The 23,303-nt window shown below is 34.1% G+C and overlaps 1 protein-coding gene across 1 annotated transcript in view; it reads right to left on the bottom strand.

Annotated features, from left to right (window-relative positions):
- LOC126354818 (chitooligosaccharidolytic beta-N-acetylglucosaminidase-like) overlaps nt 1-23,303 on the bottom strand; it is a 283,179-nt gene that overhangs the window by 54,570 nt on the left and 205,306 nt on the right. The window contains exon 5 of the mRNA XM_050004757.1: nt 4,068-4,383. Coding sequence (XP_049860714.1) covers nt 4,068-4,383 — 316 coding nt within the window. The remainder of the gene's footprint in view (nt 1-4,067; nt 4,384-23,303) is intronic.

Consider the following 23,303-nt stretch of genomic DNA (forward strand, 5'->3'; position numbering starts at 1 on the left):
ATATCTGGCCTGCTAGAAGTCCTGATTTAACTCCGTGTGATTTTTTATTTGTAGGGTGCACTGAAGGACAAAGTGTACATAACAAATCCTCACACGATAGAGGAACCTGTGAATCAAGTAATTCAATGTTTGAGAGTGAATTAAATCATGTGATTAACAATTTCTTGAGTAGATGTCACAAATCCGTGGAATGTAATGGCGGGCAGTTACAGCATCACTCTGCATGACATATGCGAGTACAGAATTTATTTGTTTATATTTTAAATGACACATATACATGACCTTTTATGGAGCCCCAAAGGAAAACATCGCATCGCTTGAAGTCAGACGAACGTTGAGGCAAGCGGAAAAGGGACCTATCTTATTGACCATTACAACCAATGCAACAGTCTGGGACTTCGACTTTCAACCTCTCTTGTACAAAGATATAATACTTTGGGGCTATCCACAGCCTTTAAACTTCATAACAAACAGAAAAAAATGAATCACAAAACAGTTGTAATTTACAATTTCTTTATCACAATGATTATGCTGCATAATAACAGCAGTTCATATCTCTACAAACTGGATTTTCATTTCATCTACTTTGCGATTCTACTTATTTTTACATGCATTACTTATTCATTGTTATATTTACCTTTCGTTCAATGAGCAATTCATCTGATTTTTATCTTTTACTTTTTTATTAGTCTATCTTTGGATACATTCTGTTAGAGTACTTACCAATCTCCATATTCAAAAATCGCTCCGTATTTACGTTATGTCATAGTCTTGCCATCGATCACTAGCACCTCCCATAGTACGTCATCTTTCCATTTTAGTACAGACCTGACCGTCTTCCGAGTTGCACCCTTGCAACCACTAAAGGCTATGTGTAGATTCCTGTTATATCTTTCTTCAACTTATCTTAGTCCTTTGTTATATCATTATCTTAATTTTCTGCCATGGTCAGGCCTTTGAAAGGCTTGTGCAAGAGGGACAGTTATCTACTCAGCAAACATTACAATTCTTGCATCACTTTTTAAGATAGATTGGAAGATCGTTTATGCCGATTGCAAATAAAGGTGGGCTCTGCGCTAATCCTTGTGGTACACTACATATGTCTCATAATAATATCACTCATGTTTAGCTTGGGTGCACTGCTCCCAGAAGACCAATGAAGTTGAAATATCTAGTGCTGTGCATCTTTGTTGCATAATCACCTCAAGTGCTTTGCTTGTGAGATTGATAAGTGGTGCATTCTGTTTTTATTTATATTTTGTATTGAAACCAGATTTAACTACAATTCGTGACGTTTTTATGTATAGGAAGGTTAAAATAAAATTTCTTCAGCAAAAAACTGGATTGTAGGGAAGAATTACTTGGAAACAAAAATAAACTTGTAACAGATTTGTGTATATATGGTAAATAAAAGCGTATGTGAGCAGTGTTGTTGTGATCTTCAGTCCAGAGACTGGTTTGATGCAGCACTCCATGCTACTGTATCCTGTGCAAGTTTCTTCATCTCTGAGTAGCTACTGCAACCTACATACTTCTATCTGCTTAGTGTATTCATCTCTTGGTATCCCTCTACGATTTCTAGCCTCTGCCTCCAATTTCTGCCTCCAATACTAAATTGGTGGTCCTTTGATGCTTCAGAACATGTCCTACCAACCGATCCCTTCTTCTAGTCAATTTGTGCCACAAATTTCTCTTCTCCCCAATTCTATTCACTACCTCCTCATTAGTTATGTGATCTACCCATCTAATCTTCAGCATTCTCCTATAGCACCACATTTCAAAAGGTTCTATTCTCTTCTTGTCTAAACTATTTATTATCCACGTTTCACTTCCATACATGGCTACACTCTGTACAAATACTTTCAGTATTGCCTCCCATGTTCCAACATTTCTACAGAATCCAAACTTATCTCCCCTAAGGTCGGCTTCCACCAGTTTTCCCATTCTTCTGTAAAGAATTCATGTTAGTATTTTGCAGCTGTGACTTATTAAACTGATAGTTCGGCAATTTTCACACCTGTCAACCCCTGCTTTCTTTTGTAACTGGAATTATTACATTCTTCTTGAAGCCTGAGAGCATTTCGCGTATCTCACACATCTTGCTCACCAGATGGAAGAGGTCTGCCATGGCTGGCTCTCGAAAGGCTATCCTTAGTTCCAGTGGAATGTTGTCTACTCCTGGGGCCTTGTTTCGACTCACGTCTTTCAGTGCTCTGTCAAATTCTTCACTCAGTATCACATTTCCCATTTCATCTTCATCTACATCCTCTTCCATTTCAGTAACATTCTCCTCAAGTACGTCTTCCTTGTACAGACCCTCTATATACTCCTTCCACCATTCTGCTTTCCCTTGTTTGCTTGGAGCTGGTTTACCGTTTGAGCTTCTTAATATCCACACAGGTGGTTACATTACCTGCAAAGTGATATATGCCTCTGCATCCTTACAGATGTCCTCTAGCCATCCCTGCTTAGCGATTTTGCACATCTGTGGATCTGATTTTTGAGACGTTTGTATTCCTTTACACCTGCTTCATTTACTGCATTTTTATATTTTCTCTTTTCAGCAATTAAACTCCATATGTCTTGTGTTACCCAAGGATTTATACCAGCTATCGTTTTTATACCTACTTGTTCCTCTGCTAGCTTCACTATTTCATCTCTCAAAGCTACCCATTCTTCTTTTACTGTATTTCATGAGTTGTACGTGTGTTAAGATATGGAAAAATCGAATACATAAAGAAGAAACCCACTTCTGGATCTTCTGATCTTTCCAGTGACCTACATTTCCCATTAGCAACTATCCAAAGTAACAATCTAATATTTATTAAACTGTGACATAAATATTATTCCCTGTCCTGGAGAAGTCACTGTAGCTTTTAGGATATTAGCAGGTGCTGACACTACCGTCTCAGCTGCCAACATTCAAGATCTGTGTATACTAGCAGTGACATGACTGATGTTTGCCGCTAGGATTAGGCTACTCATCTTGAGCATATGCACAGGGGTCTTTCCTTTTACTGTGCTCCCCACCCTATTGACAGTTGACAGTTTGTGGCATATCACCTGGTAGCCGTAAAACAATTTGTGAAAGAAACCATCTAATAAGTACCAATTACAAGAAACTAATTGTATATTCCATTTGACAAACAAGTTTCAAATGTAGAATTGGGTTACCAAAGAAGTTATAGAATTCGTTCTGGAAGAAGAAAACTAGGAATAAACTCAACTGAATGTTTCATTGTAATCACCACAATTTTAAAAGGTACCTTCTTTAGCTGATATGGTCGATTAATAAGTTTAGAGTATCAACAATTTGGCGATGCAGTCTTTCGTTTCCCATCTTTGTTTTACAAAGAGTTTGTTTCGAGCAAAGGGGTGTAGTGTCTTTCCTTACAGCAGAAGGTGTGTGGGCAAAGAAAATTCATCAAAGAATGGCACAAGTGTATTGATAACACTGCACGTCCATTGTAATTCAGATGCTCAGTGTGACCACAACTCGAAAGTCTTCAAAGGCATCCACTAGCTGGACAATCGTGTCGGTAGTGTAGTGTGGCGTTCCAGATTGTGCATCTTCTGCCAAAGACATCTGTCTTTCCTTAACTCACTTGTGCCATGATTTGACCCTCACAATGGGCATGCAGTGCCCTCTATACATTTGGGCTGCTCTTCAATTAATTTCTCACCCCCACACTCATTCCACTGTGAGGAAATACACTATGTCTCTTTGCTCTTATTCCCAAACCACCTCCATATTTTTGTTTTCGGTATGACTCAGTGCAATGGAAAATTGATGGATGGACATGTTCACTCTGTCATCACATGTGTGGGTGTGTGTGCACTCATGTGTCTCCAACAGAAAGTTTGTGATTCCAGTACTCTTACAGAGATTGCACCTTCTTCCATAAACAATGGCATTCCAACCAATTCAGTGGTTTTCATTTTACAGCTTCTGGCTCCCTTGATACTGTAGTCCATCCATCATACACCTTACAGTAGCTCGTGGCGCTGAGCTCCATATGTGGGTGAAATGACCTAGTGTTCTGGAATAGCCCTCCTATATGACTGACCTGGCGAGCTGTGGGACCCTGGGCAGCAGGAGAGGGAAGCTCTGTGAGTCGGTCGCATGCCAGTGCAGCACATTCAGCTTGGAGGCGGCCATTGCATCCATCGTGGCCATCATGGTCTCCACTGGCAGGAAGTTGCGCGCCGTGTCCAGCAGAAGGCCACGGTGAGCGTACACTGGGCCATCCACTATCCTCGCCTCGGCCACCATCAAAGCTGCGCCATCCTCACTGCAGCAGCCCACCAGTTGCCGCAGTGATGTCAGGCCATGCAGTGCACCCCACACCGTCTGTGCCGACACCGTCACCCGCACCTCATGACCTGCATCACATACTGCACCTGTAATATTTCTAAAGCACCTCGGACACATTCCTCATCAATAGTATATGTATGCAAATTCTGGACCAATGAAATTATTTTAAAAAAATTAAATGATATAAACCAAGATTTTAATTTTGCTACATCCCCAATCAAAAATTTATCTACACCTTCAAACAAAATTTAATTAAAAAATAAATTATTCATTTAAAATTTAATACTAAAAAAACAAACCGTAAAAAAATACAAAAATTCTAAAATTTATTCAAGTTAAATGATATGAACTGATTTATCTTTATTTTGTTTTTGTATCGATAAATAAAATGCAATATAATTATTCTGTCTAATTTATCATTGGCATCTGAAAAGAATTCAGTATAACTGTCTGGAAGAGTAATTTTATATTTAGTAAAGTAATAAATTTTTTTCCGCACATTTAGCTGGCAAAATTTCAGGTTTAGAAATATTGTAACGTTTGCCGTTTTCGACTCTGATAATTTAGTGAAAACTTCTGCACAACAATTACTACAACTGTTAAGGTCACTTACAAGATTTTCAATGCTATAAATTTGCTCATTTCGTTTGGCTTCCATTTATATAGACAAAATTTAGATTTAAGAAATTGCTTATGTAAAGTTTAATTTTTCAAAAACTGAATTTTTTCAGGTTATATTTTCTGTACTTTTCTGAAAATATTTCAAAAGGAAATATAAACATGAAGTAAAACTTCTATAACTCTTTCTACTTTTTTATTAATCTATATATTCAAAAATTTTCTGTTAAAGTTGTGTGTTGTGAATCATCAGCTAAATTATTTATACCATACATAATTATTCCTGCACCCGCATCATTCGGTATATTTTCGTTAAAAATACACGTAACGTCATTTTTAAATTTTGAGTATTTAAAACATTCATTCTTCTAGTCATATTTACGACATTGATAGGATAAATTTGAATAAAATTGAGTGGATTTCTATTGAAATCGTTATTTAAAAGTGATATTCTATTAAAATCTCTAAAAGCACCATAAGCTTTTAAAAATTATTCAGTGGATCAAGCCTGCGTAATTCTTGAGGGAAAATTTCAGTTCTGCAGTTTTTACATAAATATTTTGTAATTTAACATGATACAATGAAGAAGAATCTACTAATTGATTATTTTACTGATTAGTTTGGAAAGCTATTAAAATGAAGTAAGGCATAACAAATTCAGAAGAATTGTAACAATTAGTAATACTGAGTTAAAACTTCTTTTCCCATTCAATCCAGCAAATTCAGTTGTTTGTAATTCAAATAAAGAAATTGGAATTTTTGGATTTTTCAGTTGTACTTGCTCAATTTCAAACTAATATCTTGGATCATATTTAATAACAGGGACATGAATTTCCATACAGTTTAAAAGAATTTTACCTTCTTTTGGAAGTGTACTATTATGATTATTAGTATACCATCGAAGAACAGAATCTACTTGATCTTCTCTTGAACTCCAGGTGAAAACTACTGTGCAGTCTCTTCCCAAATTACTTCTTTAAAATCGTTAGAAAATCCATCAAGTAAATGTAATGAATAAAGTACTTAACTTTGTTTGTTTGAATTATACCATTGTTAAGAATATGTCTCTCCAAAATTAATTCATTTGATAGATGTGCAGTTAATTGAATAAGAGTTGATGAAGGAATAAATGGATTTTCTATTCTAGACAAAATATTATTTCCTTTTTTAATTGTGATAACATCAAACAATTTTAATACATAATTATTAAGTAGTTATTATGGAATTTACGATCACATGCTCAAAAATTTTTTCATCTGTGTAAATAGCATCAAATGACATATAAATATGTGAACAATTAGGATGAGTCAACCATAAACAATATTAATGTAATTCCTGTTTCCTCGTTAGGAAGATTTAATTTATTTTTTCTTTTCTTGTTAATGGAAAATTAGTAAAATTTACAGCTGTTGGCACTGTTCATGATTTTTAAGGAAAAATCATTAATTCATTGGTCCATTAAGGAAGAAGAAGAGTGAACTTATATGCAAATTTTAAAATTATTATCACACAAGCACCATTGAAGTCAATCAAATTATTGCTTTCATCAGTTGTAGTTATTTCTAGATTTTGAATTGTATAAAAAAGTGGAATAGTATAGTTTAATTTGGATCTTAAATTATTGGTTCTACAAATTAAATATTTTGTTTAAATGAATAAATAATAGTAGTTTCTCTTGAAAATTATCATTATGTTTAACAAACATTCCACCAGCTATATAAAAATTCAAGTAAAATAATATTAGGAGCGTTGTTAACAACTGTTTTTTCATTAGCTTCAATAACTTGACAATTAAATCCTATTTTTCCCAATATATCTGCTTTATAGACAAATAATATTTCATCATGTTCAGTATCAACTCTATTTAAACCTGTATTTCTTTAATGCTTATACTAGGTCGTTCATTTCAATAATTTTTCAAAATTTTCAAACTAAACTGGCCAACAAGAATTCTATTGTATCTTCATTAGTATATAATTTATTATTTTTTTATCCTACATTTGGAATTTAAAAGGTTGAATAAAGTCAACTAGTGAAACATTTCTTATAACAATACTTCATCTTCTTCAAGAAGAGTAGAATATAACTCATTTAAATAATCTACTCATTGTATTAATAACATTTATGAAAATAAATGACAGATTGGAAATCAAAAATAAGAATTCTAGAGGAGAAATCCAAAAGTAAACATACTAAGCTCTTACCAAATTCAATTCAATGTTCAATAAAAGGAGCAAGTTGTTGTGGGAAAACATTATTAATTGTTGATAATTCTATTCCAGCTCCAGGACAGGTAGAATTAAAAAAATAATCATTTGTCGTTTATTATAAATCTTTATATCAACAAACTATCAAGAATTTATTAAAACAATGTGAAAAAATTGATGACAAAAAAGTGAAAAATTGCAACTTTTGTTGAAAATAATGAATTTAAAGATAATTCGGATGTAATTTTTATGACTTCATTCTTAAAATTGAAGGTATAGTTCGAGAATATTTCACTGTAGGTAGACATACATATATACATTGTTTTTATTCAATTCCGATTTATTAAAAAGTCCAAAGAAAGGAATATTTTCCTAGTTTTTTGGAAAGAGATATTGATGATTCATTTGAAGAAGTTGCTGAAGTATTATTAAAAAAATATTCAGAAAAATCAGCTTAATGTATGTGGATGAGTGATGTGTATTAGCAGTAAACCATCGAGAAGAATTAGTTGGAAATAAAAATTATCATAATGAAAAGGTAGAAATAATTCAAATAAGAACCAAGAAAGTAATCGATTTTATTATTAATGATTCAAAAGGAACATATTATTTAATGAGATTGTTGAAAAATATGTCAACCATCTTTTGGAAAAGTGAAAAATATGGAAAAAGATTAGTTAATACTTTAATTAATACATAACCATTTGAAATCCATCTTCAAGGCTATCAATTTTGCAATCTGAGGACCAAGCTAGATGAGAGATTAGGTATAGGCGATAAAGGAATTAATCCATTAGATGAAGCTTGTAAAAGTCATGATATTACTTACTGAGGTAATAAAGATTTGAAAAGAAACATGAATCTGATAAAGAACTTCAGTTATTTGCAAAAAAAAGAGTGCTTGTTTCTGAGGCCTTATTAGGAGAAAAAATAGCATCAATTACAGTTAGAGGAATGATGTATGGAAATCGAAAGTTAGGACTTGGATGAAAATGTTTAGCGTTTACGAAAAAATTCTTTATTAATTTTTAATCTATATAAATCTATAATATTAGTACTGATTATACTTAATTTGCAATTGGAGAAATAAAATCAAAATCAATTGAACGTTAATTAACTAATGAAAAATTGAATAGTACTGATTAATTTTTAACTGTTGCACAAAAAATAAAAAAAATCTTGGTTGAAATTTAATCGTTACATTAGGTGTTCCTGTTGCGAAAAAGATTATCGAATAATTAGTAAACAAAAGGGGAAAGAAAGCATTAGTGAGGATTTTTACCACTATTGTTAGCTGCATTTCAAATCTAGCAACTACTGGTTCAGTAGTTGGTGGATTTGCAGCAATTGCAAATGCAGTTATAATTAAGAACAAGGCCAATACAGAATTGGAAGAACAGAACAGTCATAATCTAGTAGTGGAAAATAAGAGAAAAGGGTTGAAAAATCAAAAAATCAAAGAAATAATCAAAAAGTGTAATAATCCTTCATCTAATTTTGACATAGAAGAATTAGTTAAAAAATTAAAAATAACATATTTGGAAAGTGTTCTTATGACTGATGAATTACCTAATGAAAAAATTTAGAATGTGGAATCGTAAATTTATATACTTCTGCTAATGTTGGTATCTATTAATTAGAAAAAATGATTTATATTATAATATTGGAGCAGTACAGAAATATGGTGAAGTAACATGTGTCCATTTGTGTCTGTTTTAAGACTGTTTTGTATTAATTATAAGTTAAATGATATTTTTAATTTAATAAATGGATTTGTTTAAAAATAAGCTAAAGGTCTAACAATTAATGGTACAATAAAATCAGAAAACATAAAAAATCAAATTGAAGCAAAATTTATATTAAAATAGAAAGTGTGATTTAACCATTTGATAAGGAATAATGTAGCACTTTTAAAGCAACTAAAGTACGTATTGATTTAAAAGGCAGAAGAATAGCACACATACAAGGACTAGTAAATTGGAACGATGCTTTATTAAACAATAGTTAGAAAAAATATGTTCACATCTTCATAAAAATCTTCAGTTCTTATAACTTAAAGAAAGAATCCATATATTATATATCTCTATTTTCATGGTATCTTGGTTTCATAACATAATAATGATAGTCATACAATTTTTCGAAATATCTAGAATACTCATTCCAATATAAATAAGTTTATTCAATATCATAATTATTTTTTTCATTCAAACTGCAACAAAATTATCTAAAATACAGTTTACGGTTTTGAAATGTAACTCATATATTGTTTTGGATCTGTTACTTTTTTAATATTCCATCTATTTATTGTATTTTCCGTTGTCATTCCAGAAACTGAATCATTCATCATCTTGTAGATATCTTTTTCAGATTGGTTAGCTGCATTTTTTCTTATTTCTCTTTTAAAACCATCGTATTTGTTCAATGAATGTGACTGTTCAAACAAGATTTTATGAATTTTCGTTAATTTTAATCCAAGATTTAAACATTGATTAAGATTTCTACAATGTAAAACATATTTTTCTTTGTTATCTAAAAATGTTAATAGTTTATTTTCTCCTTCTGTTGCTAATAGTAAATACTTATGCAGTGATGTAATTTTTTGGATTTCTAAGTTAACTTCTGTAATATAACCACATTAATAATCATCTGAAATTTGGAGTATTTTCTCTGAATCAAACCATTCTGGTTCACGCCAACTGAAAATTTTAAATGGCGAAAGTTGAGACATTGTCCTACCATATAATTTATTTTTACTTTATATTGTTTATCTGACTGCAAATTTTTCATATATTGATTATTCGACTTAGCATGCCATTTAATACATGGTGAAATTGCACCTGGCATTCCTTTAAAAAAAATAATCATTTAATACATCTTATTAACTTTTGTTGTGTTAATGTAGAATCCAAAGCTAAACCTGGAACTGTAAAATAACATGATGAATCGCGATTTTAAGGTATAATACATGTATCTCTAAAATTGTAAATAATATCTGCTAATTTTGAAACATCAGATTTATTATATACTTTTGTATATTCATTTACATTTTTTCCATACAATTTCTTTGCTGTTATAATCTTCATGATAAATATTACCCTCGAATAAAGACATACTTTTTAGATGATTTAGTTTAATGGAATCCATATATTCATATAGATAAACTTTTGTTTTAATTATGAAATGTAATTGTTCATCTATCTATTGCTATTTTTGATAAAAAAATGAACATCATTATTTGTTAATTTTTGAATATAAACAGGAATAGAAAAAGAGATTGATAAATATAATTACACTCTATGTATGATGTCTTACTTTTTTATCATTTAGTAAAATCATTTTTACAGAAAGCAAGCTCTTAAATTTATAAAATTTATTTTATCTTCTTTAGTCATTATCGTTGGAATATTTTTAAATAAATTTCAGCAATTTCTCTACATTCTTGTTTTAACATTTCAATGAATTTTTTTGCTATGTCTTTACCAGCATACATAACTAATTTTTTAATAATCATTGTCAGGATATTTAACATGATAACTGAATAAAAGTGATAAATGTTTTTGATATTTAGGCTTTATATTCTTTGCAAGCATTTCATTATTGTGTACTAATTCGTGTGAATAAAAATGTTTTAAATGTCTATCGAAATATAAATTTGATGACCATTTGTAGTTGATTATGAACTAATTAATGTACATCGATTTTTATCTAAAAATAACGTGAATTATTTTTATATTTCATTTAAATCCGATTAAAGTGTTTTTCTGTGTACTTTTTGTATCATAAAGATGATATACATTACTGTTTCTTCTTCATAATAGTTTTCATATGCATAAACATTAATTAAAATATACTATCTGTTTTTAAACTTTTAAATATCTGTTAACTGAACAGGAAATTTAATTTCCTCTTTTACAAAAATTACATCTAATTCTAATCTAATATTTGTGTAATTATTTCTCTTTCTACATGGCATTTGCTGAATATAAACATATATTTTTGATTAAAAAATATTTTTGAGTTGTGTTTTTTTACATCAATTAAAGCTTTTATACCTTTAATTCCTTTTGGTAAATCAGTATAAGAAGAACAAAAAATTTGTTTGCGTCTATTAATTCTCAATTCTAAACTATTTATATAAAATAAGAGCCAACCACATTTTTTCCCCTTTGCATTTCTTCCATTTCAATTTATAGTTTATTCATTAATTTTTGATGACAATCTTCTAAATCAGTTGTTCTTAGTAACACTTGATTAGTTGTTTTAAAACAAAATTCTTGTATTTTATCTTGTCTGGTAAAACTACAATAAAATTTCATTTTAGCTTTAATCACTTTTGTCCGTATTAAAATATTCTTTAACTGGGTGATTATTTATTTGTTAATTTGATTAAAAATTGTATTAGTTTAACGATAAGATCATTATTATTAATTCTATAGTTAATATTCTTGAATTAAAAGCTGAAGCTTTTTCTATAAATTCATTTAAGTGACTTAAAAAATCTTCATCATCTTGAGAAAATTGATACCTGGTAAATGTTTTGAAATTTTTTGTTTAATTTCTTGGTATTTATCTACAAGAAGCTTTTGAAAATAATTAACTTTTTATTAATATTGTTCTATGATCTTTTCATATGGTCGATTTATACTAATTTATTAAGATTAGAATAACTTTTTTAATTTTTCGATTTTACAGTTTTTATGAAGATCATTTAAAGATCGTTTATTCAATTCTTTACTATTATCTTTGTTATTAATACTGTCAATAGGCTTTAAAAACGATGCACTAATTTTGTCTGTATTACGTTTGGAATAATTCTTTAAATTTCTTTTTACAAATTGATCGACGTTCTTTTACAGTTTTATATATTAATTCTTTCGTCTTCGTTTGCTTCGTATTAAAACAACCAATAAATTCCAATTAATCTCGTCTACTGACATTTGAATAACCATTTTCTTTAAAAAATTATTAAATCATTGTAACTTAGGGCACCTTTTTGTTTACAATAATGTTTATAAGTTTTCAAATAACTCATCTTTGGAATTCATTTTTCTCTCTGATTTATATAAAAAAATTTAGGGTTTAGAATGTTAAAATGTTTACAATTGAATTTTGTTAATTTAAATTCCAGTCAATATAACAGATAGGCAAGGTTTAAGAGAACTTATTCATGAAGATAAAAATGTATTAGATTTAAATTTTTTAAATAAATGCATATTTGGTCCATGGATGTAGGTGGATCTGGTTTGGTGCATCTTACTTATAAACAAAAATTTATTAAATTTTTAAAATTAAAAATGATAATTTAGGTTCTGGGTATAGATAGATTGAGTTTGGTCTTATTTAAACGAAAAAGTAATTAGCCAGTTTATTTTTTAAATAAAATCGTTTTGTTGTTATAGGTAAATTTTTGGTTGGGGAATATGGAAAAACTAAAATCTCGGTTTACATGACTGAATTTTTAAAAAATACGCTCTTTGGTCCAGAATTGGCATACATATACTACTCTGATCATTGGTGGGAACACACACTTTACACCTAATCTATTCTTTAAGATTTTAAAATTTATAAGCTGCCAAAACTACTGACATAAAAACACATTCTGCCTCTTGTCAACTGATTACATACAGAACAGCAACATATACCTCCATGATCTACAATCAATATAATCAGACATAGCTGCAGCTGGTTTGTTATGCTCCAACATTAAGAAAGTTTGGCTGTTAAACTCACAAAGAAAACAATTAATGAATACAGTAAAAAATAAGAAATTATACTCATTATATGCATCCCACATTTGGGTGACATTTTGCAAAAGAGGCCAAGCTCCTGAATGTCACTTTACTTACAAAGTTTTCTCAACCAACAACAAGTTGTGTCAAGGAAAATATTTAAAACTAATACTGACAAATGAATCAAATCTGACATTTACACTATTATTGATAATGAATATTCTGCAAAATATACAGGAGATACTGAGAATAACTTACTCCCTGCTTTCAAGGAATATTAAACACAGTTCAATACATTCAATCAGAAGAATATGCAATAGCCACATACATCAAAGCTAGCAGGTCACAACTTTGAGATCATAAATGTTGATCTCATGATATCTGCCAAACACCATATTTTAAAGCTGTACAAGGTAGAGGAGATTTACATTTATAGAAAGAAAGAAAAAATTAGTTGATATATATTCTGAAACAAAATCACTTAATTATTTTAAAAGTTACAACATAGTATTAGATAAACCCTTAGATCATTAACATATTTCTTTGTTCTTAAAAGAAGTGTAAGTATAATTGTGTAGGCTTCCATGGGCAGAGTCAGTCGACCTAAAACTTTTCTGGGTATGGTGCCGCATCATATTGTATAAAACAACAGCTGCAGAAAGCCAAAATTTGGTCGCAGTTTCAACAGCCTTCTTCTGTGTCTACTGGTGCGTTCTAGCTATGCAGTGTCCTTTGCATTTTGTTATTACTGTTCACTGCGCATGCAATGCAGCTATATGTCGATCAACATAGCCTTGTCGACGAATACAAGTAATCAAGATAAGTAAGAAACAGACAAACTGCAGCCAGCAGTACTCTTACCTAATGCGAAAAATGCTACTGACCGAATAGGCAACCATTCCGCCATGTTGGGGTGCAGGCTGTCTTCTATAGTGCTCGCATGATCCATGACGTGCTAGGCTCCACTAGGGACAAAGTGGATGCATTACACACTTCCGGCATTTACAAGGTAGAATACAAATGTGGAGAGGCATATATCGACGAGACTGGCAGGCCAATAGCAACTCGCATTCGAGAACACATGTGCTATATCCGTCTAGGGCAACACAACAAATCTGCAGTGGCAGAACTTCAGAAAGATTGCAGAAAAGAAATAAAATTTAGTGGAGCCTGTATGTTGGCCAGGCAGCCATTTATGGTGAAACGCAAAATTGGAGAGGCCATCGAAATACTTAAACACCCTAACAATATGAACAGAGATGATGGAATCAGGCTTGCTCCATCTTGGCTGCCAGCTACCACCAACTGACCGCACTGTCAACACAGGGTAGGAGCACTACCGGCGAGTAACTGCCACCATACAGTCGATGACCAGCACTTATTAAACAGGAGCCAACTTGTCATTCGCCGGTGACCACCAATCATGACACCTTATAGAAGGGCCAATACACAATAGAGGTTACGCTCTTCCTCCACTGCAGTAACCTATTAAAATTAAGTTCACTCTTCTTATTCCTTAACGGACCAATGAAATGAACTATCTTTTTAAAATTATGACATAATGGCATGCGCAATGAACAGTAATAACAAAATATAAGGGACACTACATAGCTAGAACACACCAGTAGACCCAGAAGAAGGCCCCTGCAAATGTGGCCGAAACGTTGTCTCTCTCCAGCAGTAGTTTATACAATATGACGCGGCACTATACCCAGAAAACTTTCATGTCGAGAAGAGTAAGTGTTTGCATATATGTATGTTAATTCTCGGTACCATATAGGCATACAGTTAATGAAATAGTCAATACATGTGGATTTCTGTGCTTCTGAGAAGTGTGACTATGTTTCATATATGGGGTGAACTTTAACTCATCGGCCGCTGTGGCCGAGGGGTTCTAAGCACTTCAGTCCAGAACCGCAATGCTGCTATAGTCGCAGGTTCGAATCCTGCCTCAGGCATGGATGTGTGTGATGTCGTTAGGTTAGTCAGGTTTAAGTAGTTCTAAGTCTAGGGGACTGATAACCTAAGATGTTAAGTCCTATAGTGCTTAGAGCCATTTGAACTTGAACTCCACCAACTAAATTTCCAAGACTGTTCAGATAGTATTTCTCGAGAAGTTTGGAATAAGACCGCTGTCGTATCTGGTGGCTCGTTACATTGTAATGATGTGTTTTGATTTACATCGTTTTTTAGCACAATCACTTCTTCTCTAAAAATTCCTTCATAATACTGAAAAGCCTGTAATATGCAAAACATGCTGCACCAAACACTTACTAATACAACAGGCCACACTCAGGTGGAAATATAATTTGGTATGTTACCGTCAGTGTGGAAACAGACCAGCGTAGCGACATTGTGACAGAATTCCACTGCATTGGGTAAACATGAGGTACATTTTGATAAACTCTTCATTAATAAACCTACTGACACTACCGTGAGTCATTGTTAATCTACAACGGACACTGCTGGAGAAAGCAAGAAGTACTGGACGCAAGTGAGAGGGTGTGGAGTGATGAGGGCATTACAGTTGTCAACAACAAGTACACTAAGTGCACAGAAAAAGTTTATTTCCAAACAGGACACACAAAATGCAACCACACTGTTCAACAGGTATTTTTTTAGTGCAGAACATACCGAAAGGAAAATGGACGTTAGGGCAGAAACAAAATGCAACGACTCTCTAACAAGCCACCAGAGACCATAGGTACATTATACACAAATACTGTGAATATATACCTGAATAGCCTACGAAATATTTTGTAGGTGAAGACCAGGTCCACTGTGTTTGTCTTAACTCTTAGCATGTTAGTCATAAATGTTGTAACTAATGCAATAATATTTCGAGTCAGCTTCAGTGCATATGTAAGGAATGTCTGCATTTTTTCTGTATTTCATTGTCATCATTCTACACTCCTGGAAATTGAAATAAGAACACCGTGAATTCATTGTCCCAGGAAGGGGAAACTTTATTGACACATTCCTGGGGTCAGATACATCACATGATCACACTGACAGAACCACAGGCACATAGACACAGGCAACAGAGCATGCACAATGTCGGCACTAGTACAGTGTATATCCACCTTTCGCAGCAATGCACGCTGCTATTCTCCCATGGAGACGATCGTAGAGATGCTGGATGTAGTCCTGTGGAACGGCTTGCCATGCCAGCGTTCGTGCTGGACGTGCACACCGCGTGAGACGACGCTTCATCCAGTCCCAAACATGCTCAATGGGGGACAGATCCGGAGCTCTTGCTGGCCAGGGTAGTTGACTTACACCTTCTAGAGCACGTTGGGTGGCACGGGATACATGCGGACGTGCATTGTCCTGTTGGAACAGCAAGTTCCCTTGCCGGTCTAGGAATGGTACAACGATGGGTTCGATGACGGTTTGGATGTACCGTGCACTATTCAGTGTCCCCTCGACGATCACCAGTGGTGTACGGCCAGTGTAGGAGATCGCTCCCCACACCATGATGCCGGGTGTTGACCCTGTGTGCCTCGGTCGTATGCAGTCCTGATTGTGGCGCTCACCTGCACGGCGCCAAACACGCATACGACCATCATTGGCACCAAGGCAGAAGCGACTCTCATCGCTGAAGACGACACGTCTCCGTTCGTCCCTCCATTCACGCCTGTCGCGACACCACTGGAGGCGGGCTGCACGATGTTGGGGCGTGAGCGGAAGACGGCCTAACGGTGTGCGGGACCGTAGCCCAGCTTCATGGAGACGGTTGCGAATGGTCCTCGCCGATACCCCAGGAGCAACAGTGTCCCTAATTTGCTGGGAAGTGGCGGTGCGGTCCCCTACGGCACTGCGTAGGATCCTACGGTCTTGGCGTGCATCCGTGCGTCGCTGCGGTCCGGTCCCAGGTCGACGGGCACGTGCACCTTCCGCCGACCACTGGCGACAACATCGATGTACTGTGGAGACCTCACGCCCCACGTGTTGAGCAATTCGGCGGTACGTCCACCCGGCCTCCCGCATGCCCACTATACGCCCTCACTCAAAGTCCGTCAACTGCACATACGGTTCACGTCCACGCTGTTGCGGCATGCTACCAGTGTTAAAGACTGCGATGGAGCTCCGTATGCCACGGCAAACTGGCTGACACTGACGCCGGCGGTGCACAAATGCTGCGCAGCTAGCGCCATTCGACGGCCAACACCGCGGTTCCTGGTGTGTCCGCTGTGCCGTGCGTGTGATCATTGCTTGTACAGCCCTCTCGCAGTGTCCGGAGCAAGTATGGTGGGTTTGACACACCGGTGTCAATGTTTTCTTTTTTCCATTTCCAGGAGTGTATTACGAACACTTTTGTTTTATATGGAAAGTAATTTTATCAAGCGTTACTACTATAAATATATCAGTAAAAGTGTTCATTACTTCTGTGCCATAACATCTCAGAAAAGGAGGATCTATTTAGTAAGTGATTTCCTGTTTTCCATGAATCAGTTATTTAAATTCTTAAAATCTTTGTCGAAAAATGGAATAATATGCGATTTTCTATGTCAATATGTGCTATTTGTATTATACTACTTAGGCTGTAAGTAGCTTTTACATTATTAAAGTATTTGCTGTGTCATATCTATAGATGCCATAGAGAATTTATTTCTTTTTAATAGAGTAAATCTCGATCTATCCTCATGGCCACCTCATATCCTGTTGCAATAAATTGCCAATGCTTGTCACTAAATAAAGCTATGTAAAAGATGAATTCCAGCATATGATGTAGGTTTAAAAGTCAAAATGTGTAGTGAATCGATTAAAATGGTTGGAATGATGGTAAATGCTACGTATATTTTCACTTTAATTACGTTTTGGGCGCTACAAAACATTGTCTGCAACAGATGAAAATGTTCTAAGGTATAATAATGCACAAAAGAATACCAGAAAATACAATTCTTTTTACAACTCAATTAATTTATATCAAATATTTAAGGAAAAGTGTTGCTCAGAAGAATAATTGAAAAAACCTATTATGCAGTTGTCTTTTGACGCCAAATAACGTATTTGAAATCTTTATATATATGACTTTTATTGTTTTAATAATTTTTTGTAAAATCATAAGATTAACAAAATGTATCTTCATAGACTACAATATACTGGTAGCTGTACCTATCTATTGCTGCATTACTAAAACAATGTGACTACACTCATTTCTCTGTATATAATGTTGTTTAGAGATTTTCTATTTCCCATAAGTTGTTGATTGTTACGTAGATTTATTATTGTTATCTTTGTGTACATAGAATGATGACAAAATGGATACCAAAAGTTGCTTTTAATGGAATTGAAGAAGTTTATTTGAAAGAAATTTTTTAATATTCTTTGCCAATGGTAATAAATGTGTTCATGGAGAACATTTATGAAGCTATTACAAGAAGAAGCAAAAATGTATCTCTTATATTGACAACACAGATGTGGCACTTAAAATAATTAATTACATATTCTCTAGAATATGTAATTTACGGAGACAGAATGAAATAATTGGAATAATTTAAATCTATGCCTTTTTATTATGTACCATACTACAAATTCTAGGGAAACTAGTAGAGCATACAGAAATTACTGTTGCATTGTATTATATTCTTTTGGAAACATCTATTTAGGCAGTATAAAAATACAAGAAATAATTGGAATAGATGTTGCCGTACCAGAAAAATGGGAAGATAGAAATACAATTTAAAAATCTGCTTTTATTATGAACATATTGCCTAAAAAAATTACTAAATGTGCAGAGATACCTCTGAGATAATGGTACTATGTAATAGTGTGTTTGAAGGATTTTGTTGATAGAAATTGCGCGAATCTGGTGAGAAGGAAGATTTTAAGTGTATGTATCATAGCCTTGAAACTTAATGAAATGAATTTATGATTTGTTAGTAATCCTTTTAAACACAACTGAAATTGTTATGTACACCACGTATATTATGTGATGTTTATAAGCACATGAATTAATACATTAATTAAGTTAAAGTACCATAACGTTTCAGTTTTTCTGAAGTGCATAGTGAGAACTTAGGTTATATTGTGAACGATTAATTGTGTTGTACAGCTTGCGAAGCTAATTTATGTTAGTTCATTTATCAGTTGTAAACAATGCACCTGTGTGTGGCATTTGCAGTCAATAACAAATAAAAACATAAAGTACATCACAGTTCTCTTTAGTTATACAAAATGTATCTAATTTGGATCATGAACACATAGACAATAGTTACTCTTCTCAAGACTTGTCCAGAACAGCTAATACCATTATATTACACACAATGATCGCAAAGAAATTTTAAAAGTGCCCATTGTGTTAATATTTATGCCAGTGTCAGTTTCTGGGCATCACTAGGTTGAGACAAGTGGTTCTATTGCAGGCAAACTTTTGGTCGACTGATTTAGTGTATTTCAGTAGCAGGCAATAAGTGTCAGGGTCGCTGGTGTTGAGTCGCTCGCTGCTTGTATGGGAGTGTTGCAGACAGTGACTTCAATTGGCAATCGTTGGCAAACATATATCAAGAAAGTAATGAGAGATGTGACTTTGTAGACTTTTCCAACAAAATAACTTGTAATACTGGTGTTGAGTTTGGTGTCGGACATTCAAGTCGAGGTGACACAACATTTGTCTTTCTACATTCCAACTGATCATCATCTTCAGACGGGACGCTGCCGTCGCTAAGTCTCTTCAGACTTCTGTAGCGGCAAGCTGGAGCCAGAGCCTCTTTATGGGCCAGCAAAAATTACTCGGTACAAGCATAAGGCAAACAAAAACGAGATGTCACTGCCATCACTAAGTGTCAAAATCTTCTAACAGCTGAGTCTTTGTTTGCACTGAGTAGCAGCCATGGTGCTCATATCCTTGATTTTAGAACTCAGCTGTGCAATCCCAAGAAGAGTGTCACAGCAATGAGAGAAGTTTGCTAAATTCAGCCTATACAATTGATTGAAGAGCGATAAACATCTGATAAGAACAATAGCAGAGGTAATGCTAGAAGGAAGACAAGCTGGTCTCTGTCCATGGACAACAATTTTACCTTTAAGGGAATCCGTAAAGGTTCAAAATCATGAAAGGTACAATTTTTATTTTTTTGCATTTTAAAGATTTACACTCTTTCCCCTTTTAATTGGTGTATAAATTATTCGGTTCAGAAGACTACAACTACATGTAAAATATTTTTGAAATATGTTCTACATGGGTGTGACCCACTGAGGTGTTGTTAAACTGGTGTCAAATGTTGTACTCATGAATCTACATGCTCATCAAGTACATTTTCGTGGTGTGAGAGGAAATAAGTGTTAAAAAATAAGTATTGTGGGTAACCTGTGATAGTTCGATGTATGTTGCTCGCTCAATTGTCACGTGTTTCATGTTTATTTACACTATTGTAATCCTGAAAATATTTGTAGCGAATTCTGTTCATTGAAGTCTTTGTTTTATTGGTGGATAGCCGCCGCGGTGGTCTCGCGGTTCTAGGCGCGCAGTCCGGAACCGTGCGACTGCTATGGTCGCAGGTTCGAATCCTGCCTCAGGCTTGGATGTGTGTGATGTCCTTAGGTTAGTTAGGTTTAAGTAGTTCTAAGTTCTAGGGGACTAATGACCACAGCAGTTGAGTCCCATAGTGCTCAGAGCCATTTGAACCATTTTTGAACCATTGGTGGATAATCGTTGGTAAACGTAAAGGACTAGAAATCCTCTGAAGGCTTTTGAGAAAAGGAGAAGTGTTGGAAAGCCAAAGGTAGGTGTTATTACTGCAAATAATAAAGATGATTACCAAGTGTGAACCTGACTTTGCTGGTACACGTGCCCATTGCAATGGAAGTGAGAAAGAAAGTACTTCACAAAGGTAGCTTGGTTCAGTTAGTGAAAAGTATGAATGTATGTCTTATGGGCCAATCCAATGTGAATGAAATATTCGATATGTCAGTTGTCAATGGAATTTTTGCAAACTGTGTATGATTTATTCAGTTTACTGATGTCGGTCTGTAACTTTCTATAAAAAATCACGTAATACTTGGCAGTGGAATGGAACTGAAGTGTGGTAAGTGTTCATACATGACCGCCTTTTGGAACAGTGTTGCAATAATTCGAAATGCAGAAAATAGTAGCAAAATCGATGAACACAACATTAGATCTGTTTATGCCATGCATACAGTTGGTAACGGTGCTATTGCAGGTGTAGTTTTCTGTGGCATGATGAATGTTCCAAATGCTCCAACCAAATTTATAGGGTCTAAAGTAGAAGATGTGTGTATAGAATCTATAAAGAAAGCTGTGGAAGGTGCAGTAATAGAAGAGAGTGGTAACTTGACTGCAACATTCGATAGTACCTGGCATAAACAGGTACAAACATCTCTTCATGGTGTAGTATGTGCCATCAGGATGTACACAGGGAAAGTTTTGTATGTAGTAGTAACATCTGAATATTGTAGGTATCCACAAAAGAATAAAGATAGATATGAAAATAATTGCATAGTTAACTATAGTGGCAGTAATGGGGGGATGGAACTGGGTGGTGTTGCAAATATATTTCAAGGTTCTGTTGCATGTGACCTGGTGCGATATGTGAATTACCTTGTTGATGTTAATTCTTCAATGTTCAACCATATTCAAGAATTGAAGCCCTATGGTGATGATTTTAAAGTGAAGAAATTTGAGTGTATTAGACACATACAGAAACGAATGGGATCAAGACTTCGGCGACTGAAAGCTTTGTACAAAAAAACAAAAACTCAGTGATGGTAAAGGGTTGCATGGCAAAGGAAGTTTAACTGACAGTGTAATTGATGAAATACAGAACTATTATGGATAGCTATTCGGTAAAGCACACACAGTGTCGATGAAATGAAGACGGCTGTTTGGGCTTTTTTTTCATACTATTTCTACTGATTAAAGTCCCAATCATTACTTGAGTCCCATAGGAGAAAACAGTTGGAGTAAGTGTAACAAAGGATTGCTAATTAGTGAAATGTACATTCATAAACTTAGTCTAACTGATGTGGTAATGAAGATGATAAAACCTATTTTAGAGATTTAGCACCAACTAAACAGTTGAAAAAGGGTGTTTATCGAAAAGTCCCTTCCCCAATGTTAGTGTAAATAGTGTTATATGGTCAAGAACCCCCAAGACTGTGTTTGTTGGAATAGAAACACTTCATTTTGGTGTGTATCATGCTGTTGCTACTTTCAGTGATGGTAACGTTGTAAGGTGCAAAGTGTTTCGAAATATAGGAACGAAGATAGGTTTCAACATGGTACGAACATTGCTTGCTTTAGGCAAAGAACGTCTCTGGGCTGCTGACAGGGCTGAAGTAGCCTAGAAATATATGCCAAAATAAACAGGAGGAGGACAAAGAGGAAGCTGGAGGAGGAGTTTGCAGAAGATGAAGATAATCCATTCTCTGGACCTTTAATACTCTAAAATGATAATTCAAACTTTGTGATTCGATTCCCAAAACTTTTATTTATTCATACAATGTACATGTTTTCTCAGTACCTATCAAACCAATTTGCTTACACAGTCCCTTCTTTGTAATTTAACACATCTTTTTCCCAAAAATCTGTATACTGTTGAATTTATAAATAAAAAATGCCACAGAAATGTAATCAGTTTCCATTACAATAGAAAAAATTAATCTCTGACAACTGAATTCAAATTTTAAAAAATTACCTTATTAGATTGTAGCCAATACTCCAATAAATAACCTGTAAAAATTTCAACTTCTTAGCTCAAAAACTTTCTGAGAAAACATGTAATTACTAGCGCTAGTTTAACATTGGAAAGAAAGGACTTTCTGTGGCCCTTAAACAACGTACAATTAAGCCGAGAATGTAATTCAGAAAAGCATGTAGCATATATAGGTTTTAAACAGGTTTTGGGCAAACTGAAGATAATTGATCTGTGACTGAGGAAATTTTTGTTTGTTTGTTTCGGTCTCAGCTGCTGCTGTGGTTATCGGTTTTGGGTTAACACACCAATTCTCAAACCACATATTTTATTATTAACCGTAACTAGTCGTACAATATGGCACCCAAATGCAGGAATAACTTCTGTACAGAAAGTCAAACTGTTAGCCCATGTGTCTACTCTTACAGTAGACACCTAAGTTAGACTATATGACTACTGTTAATGGAGGACACTTAGGCTAACTTACCAATGAGAATACTTGTTGCCTACAGTTTGACTTTCTGTGCAGAAGTTATTAGTGCCTTATGGTACCATATTGTATAACTAGTTACAGTTAATGACAAGGTGTATGGTTTTAGAATTGGTGTGCCAGTCTGGAACCTATAACCACTACAGTATATACTGTATATTCATGAAACTGAGACGGAAAATAAAAAAAGTCAAATTTCCTCAATACTACAAGTATAACGGTTGTGGGCCTCCAATCGGTAAACAGTGACTGCGAGAAAATGTCTAAACCATTGCATTGTTTTTAAAC

This window comes from Schistocerca gregaria, chromosome 3 (assembly GCF_023897955.1).
Source record: "Schistocerca gregaria isolate iqSchGreg1 chromosome 3, iqSchGreg1.2, whole genome shotgun sequence".
Classification (NCBI taxonomy): Eukaryota; Metazoa; Arthropoda; class Insecta; order Orthoptera; family Acrididae; genus Schistocerca; species Schistocerca gregaria.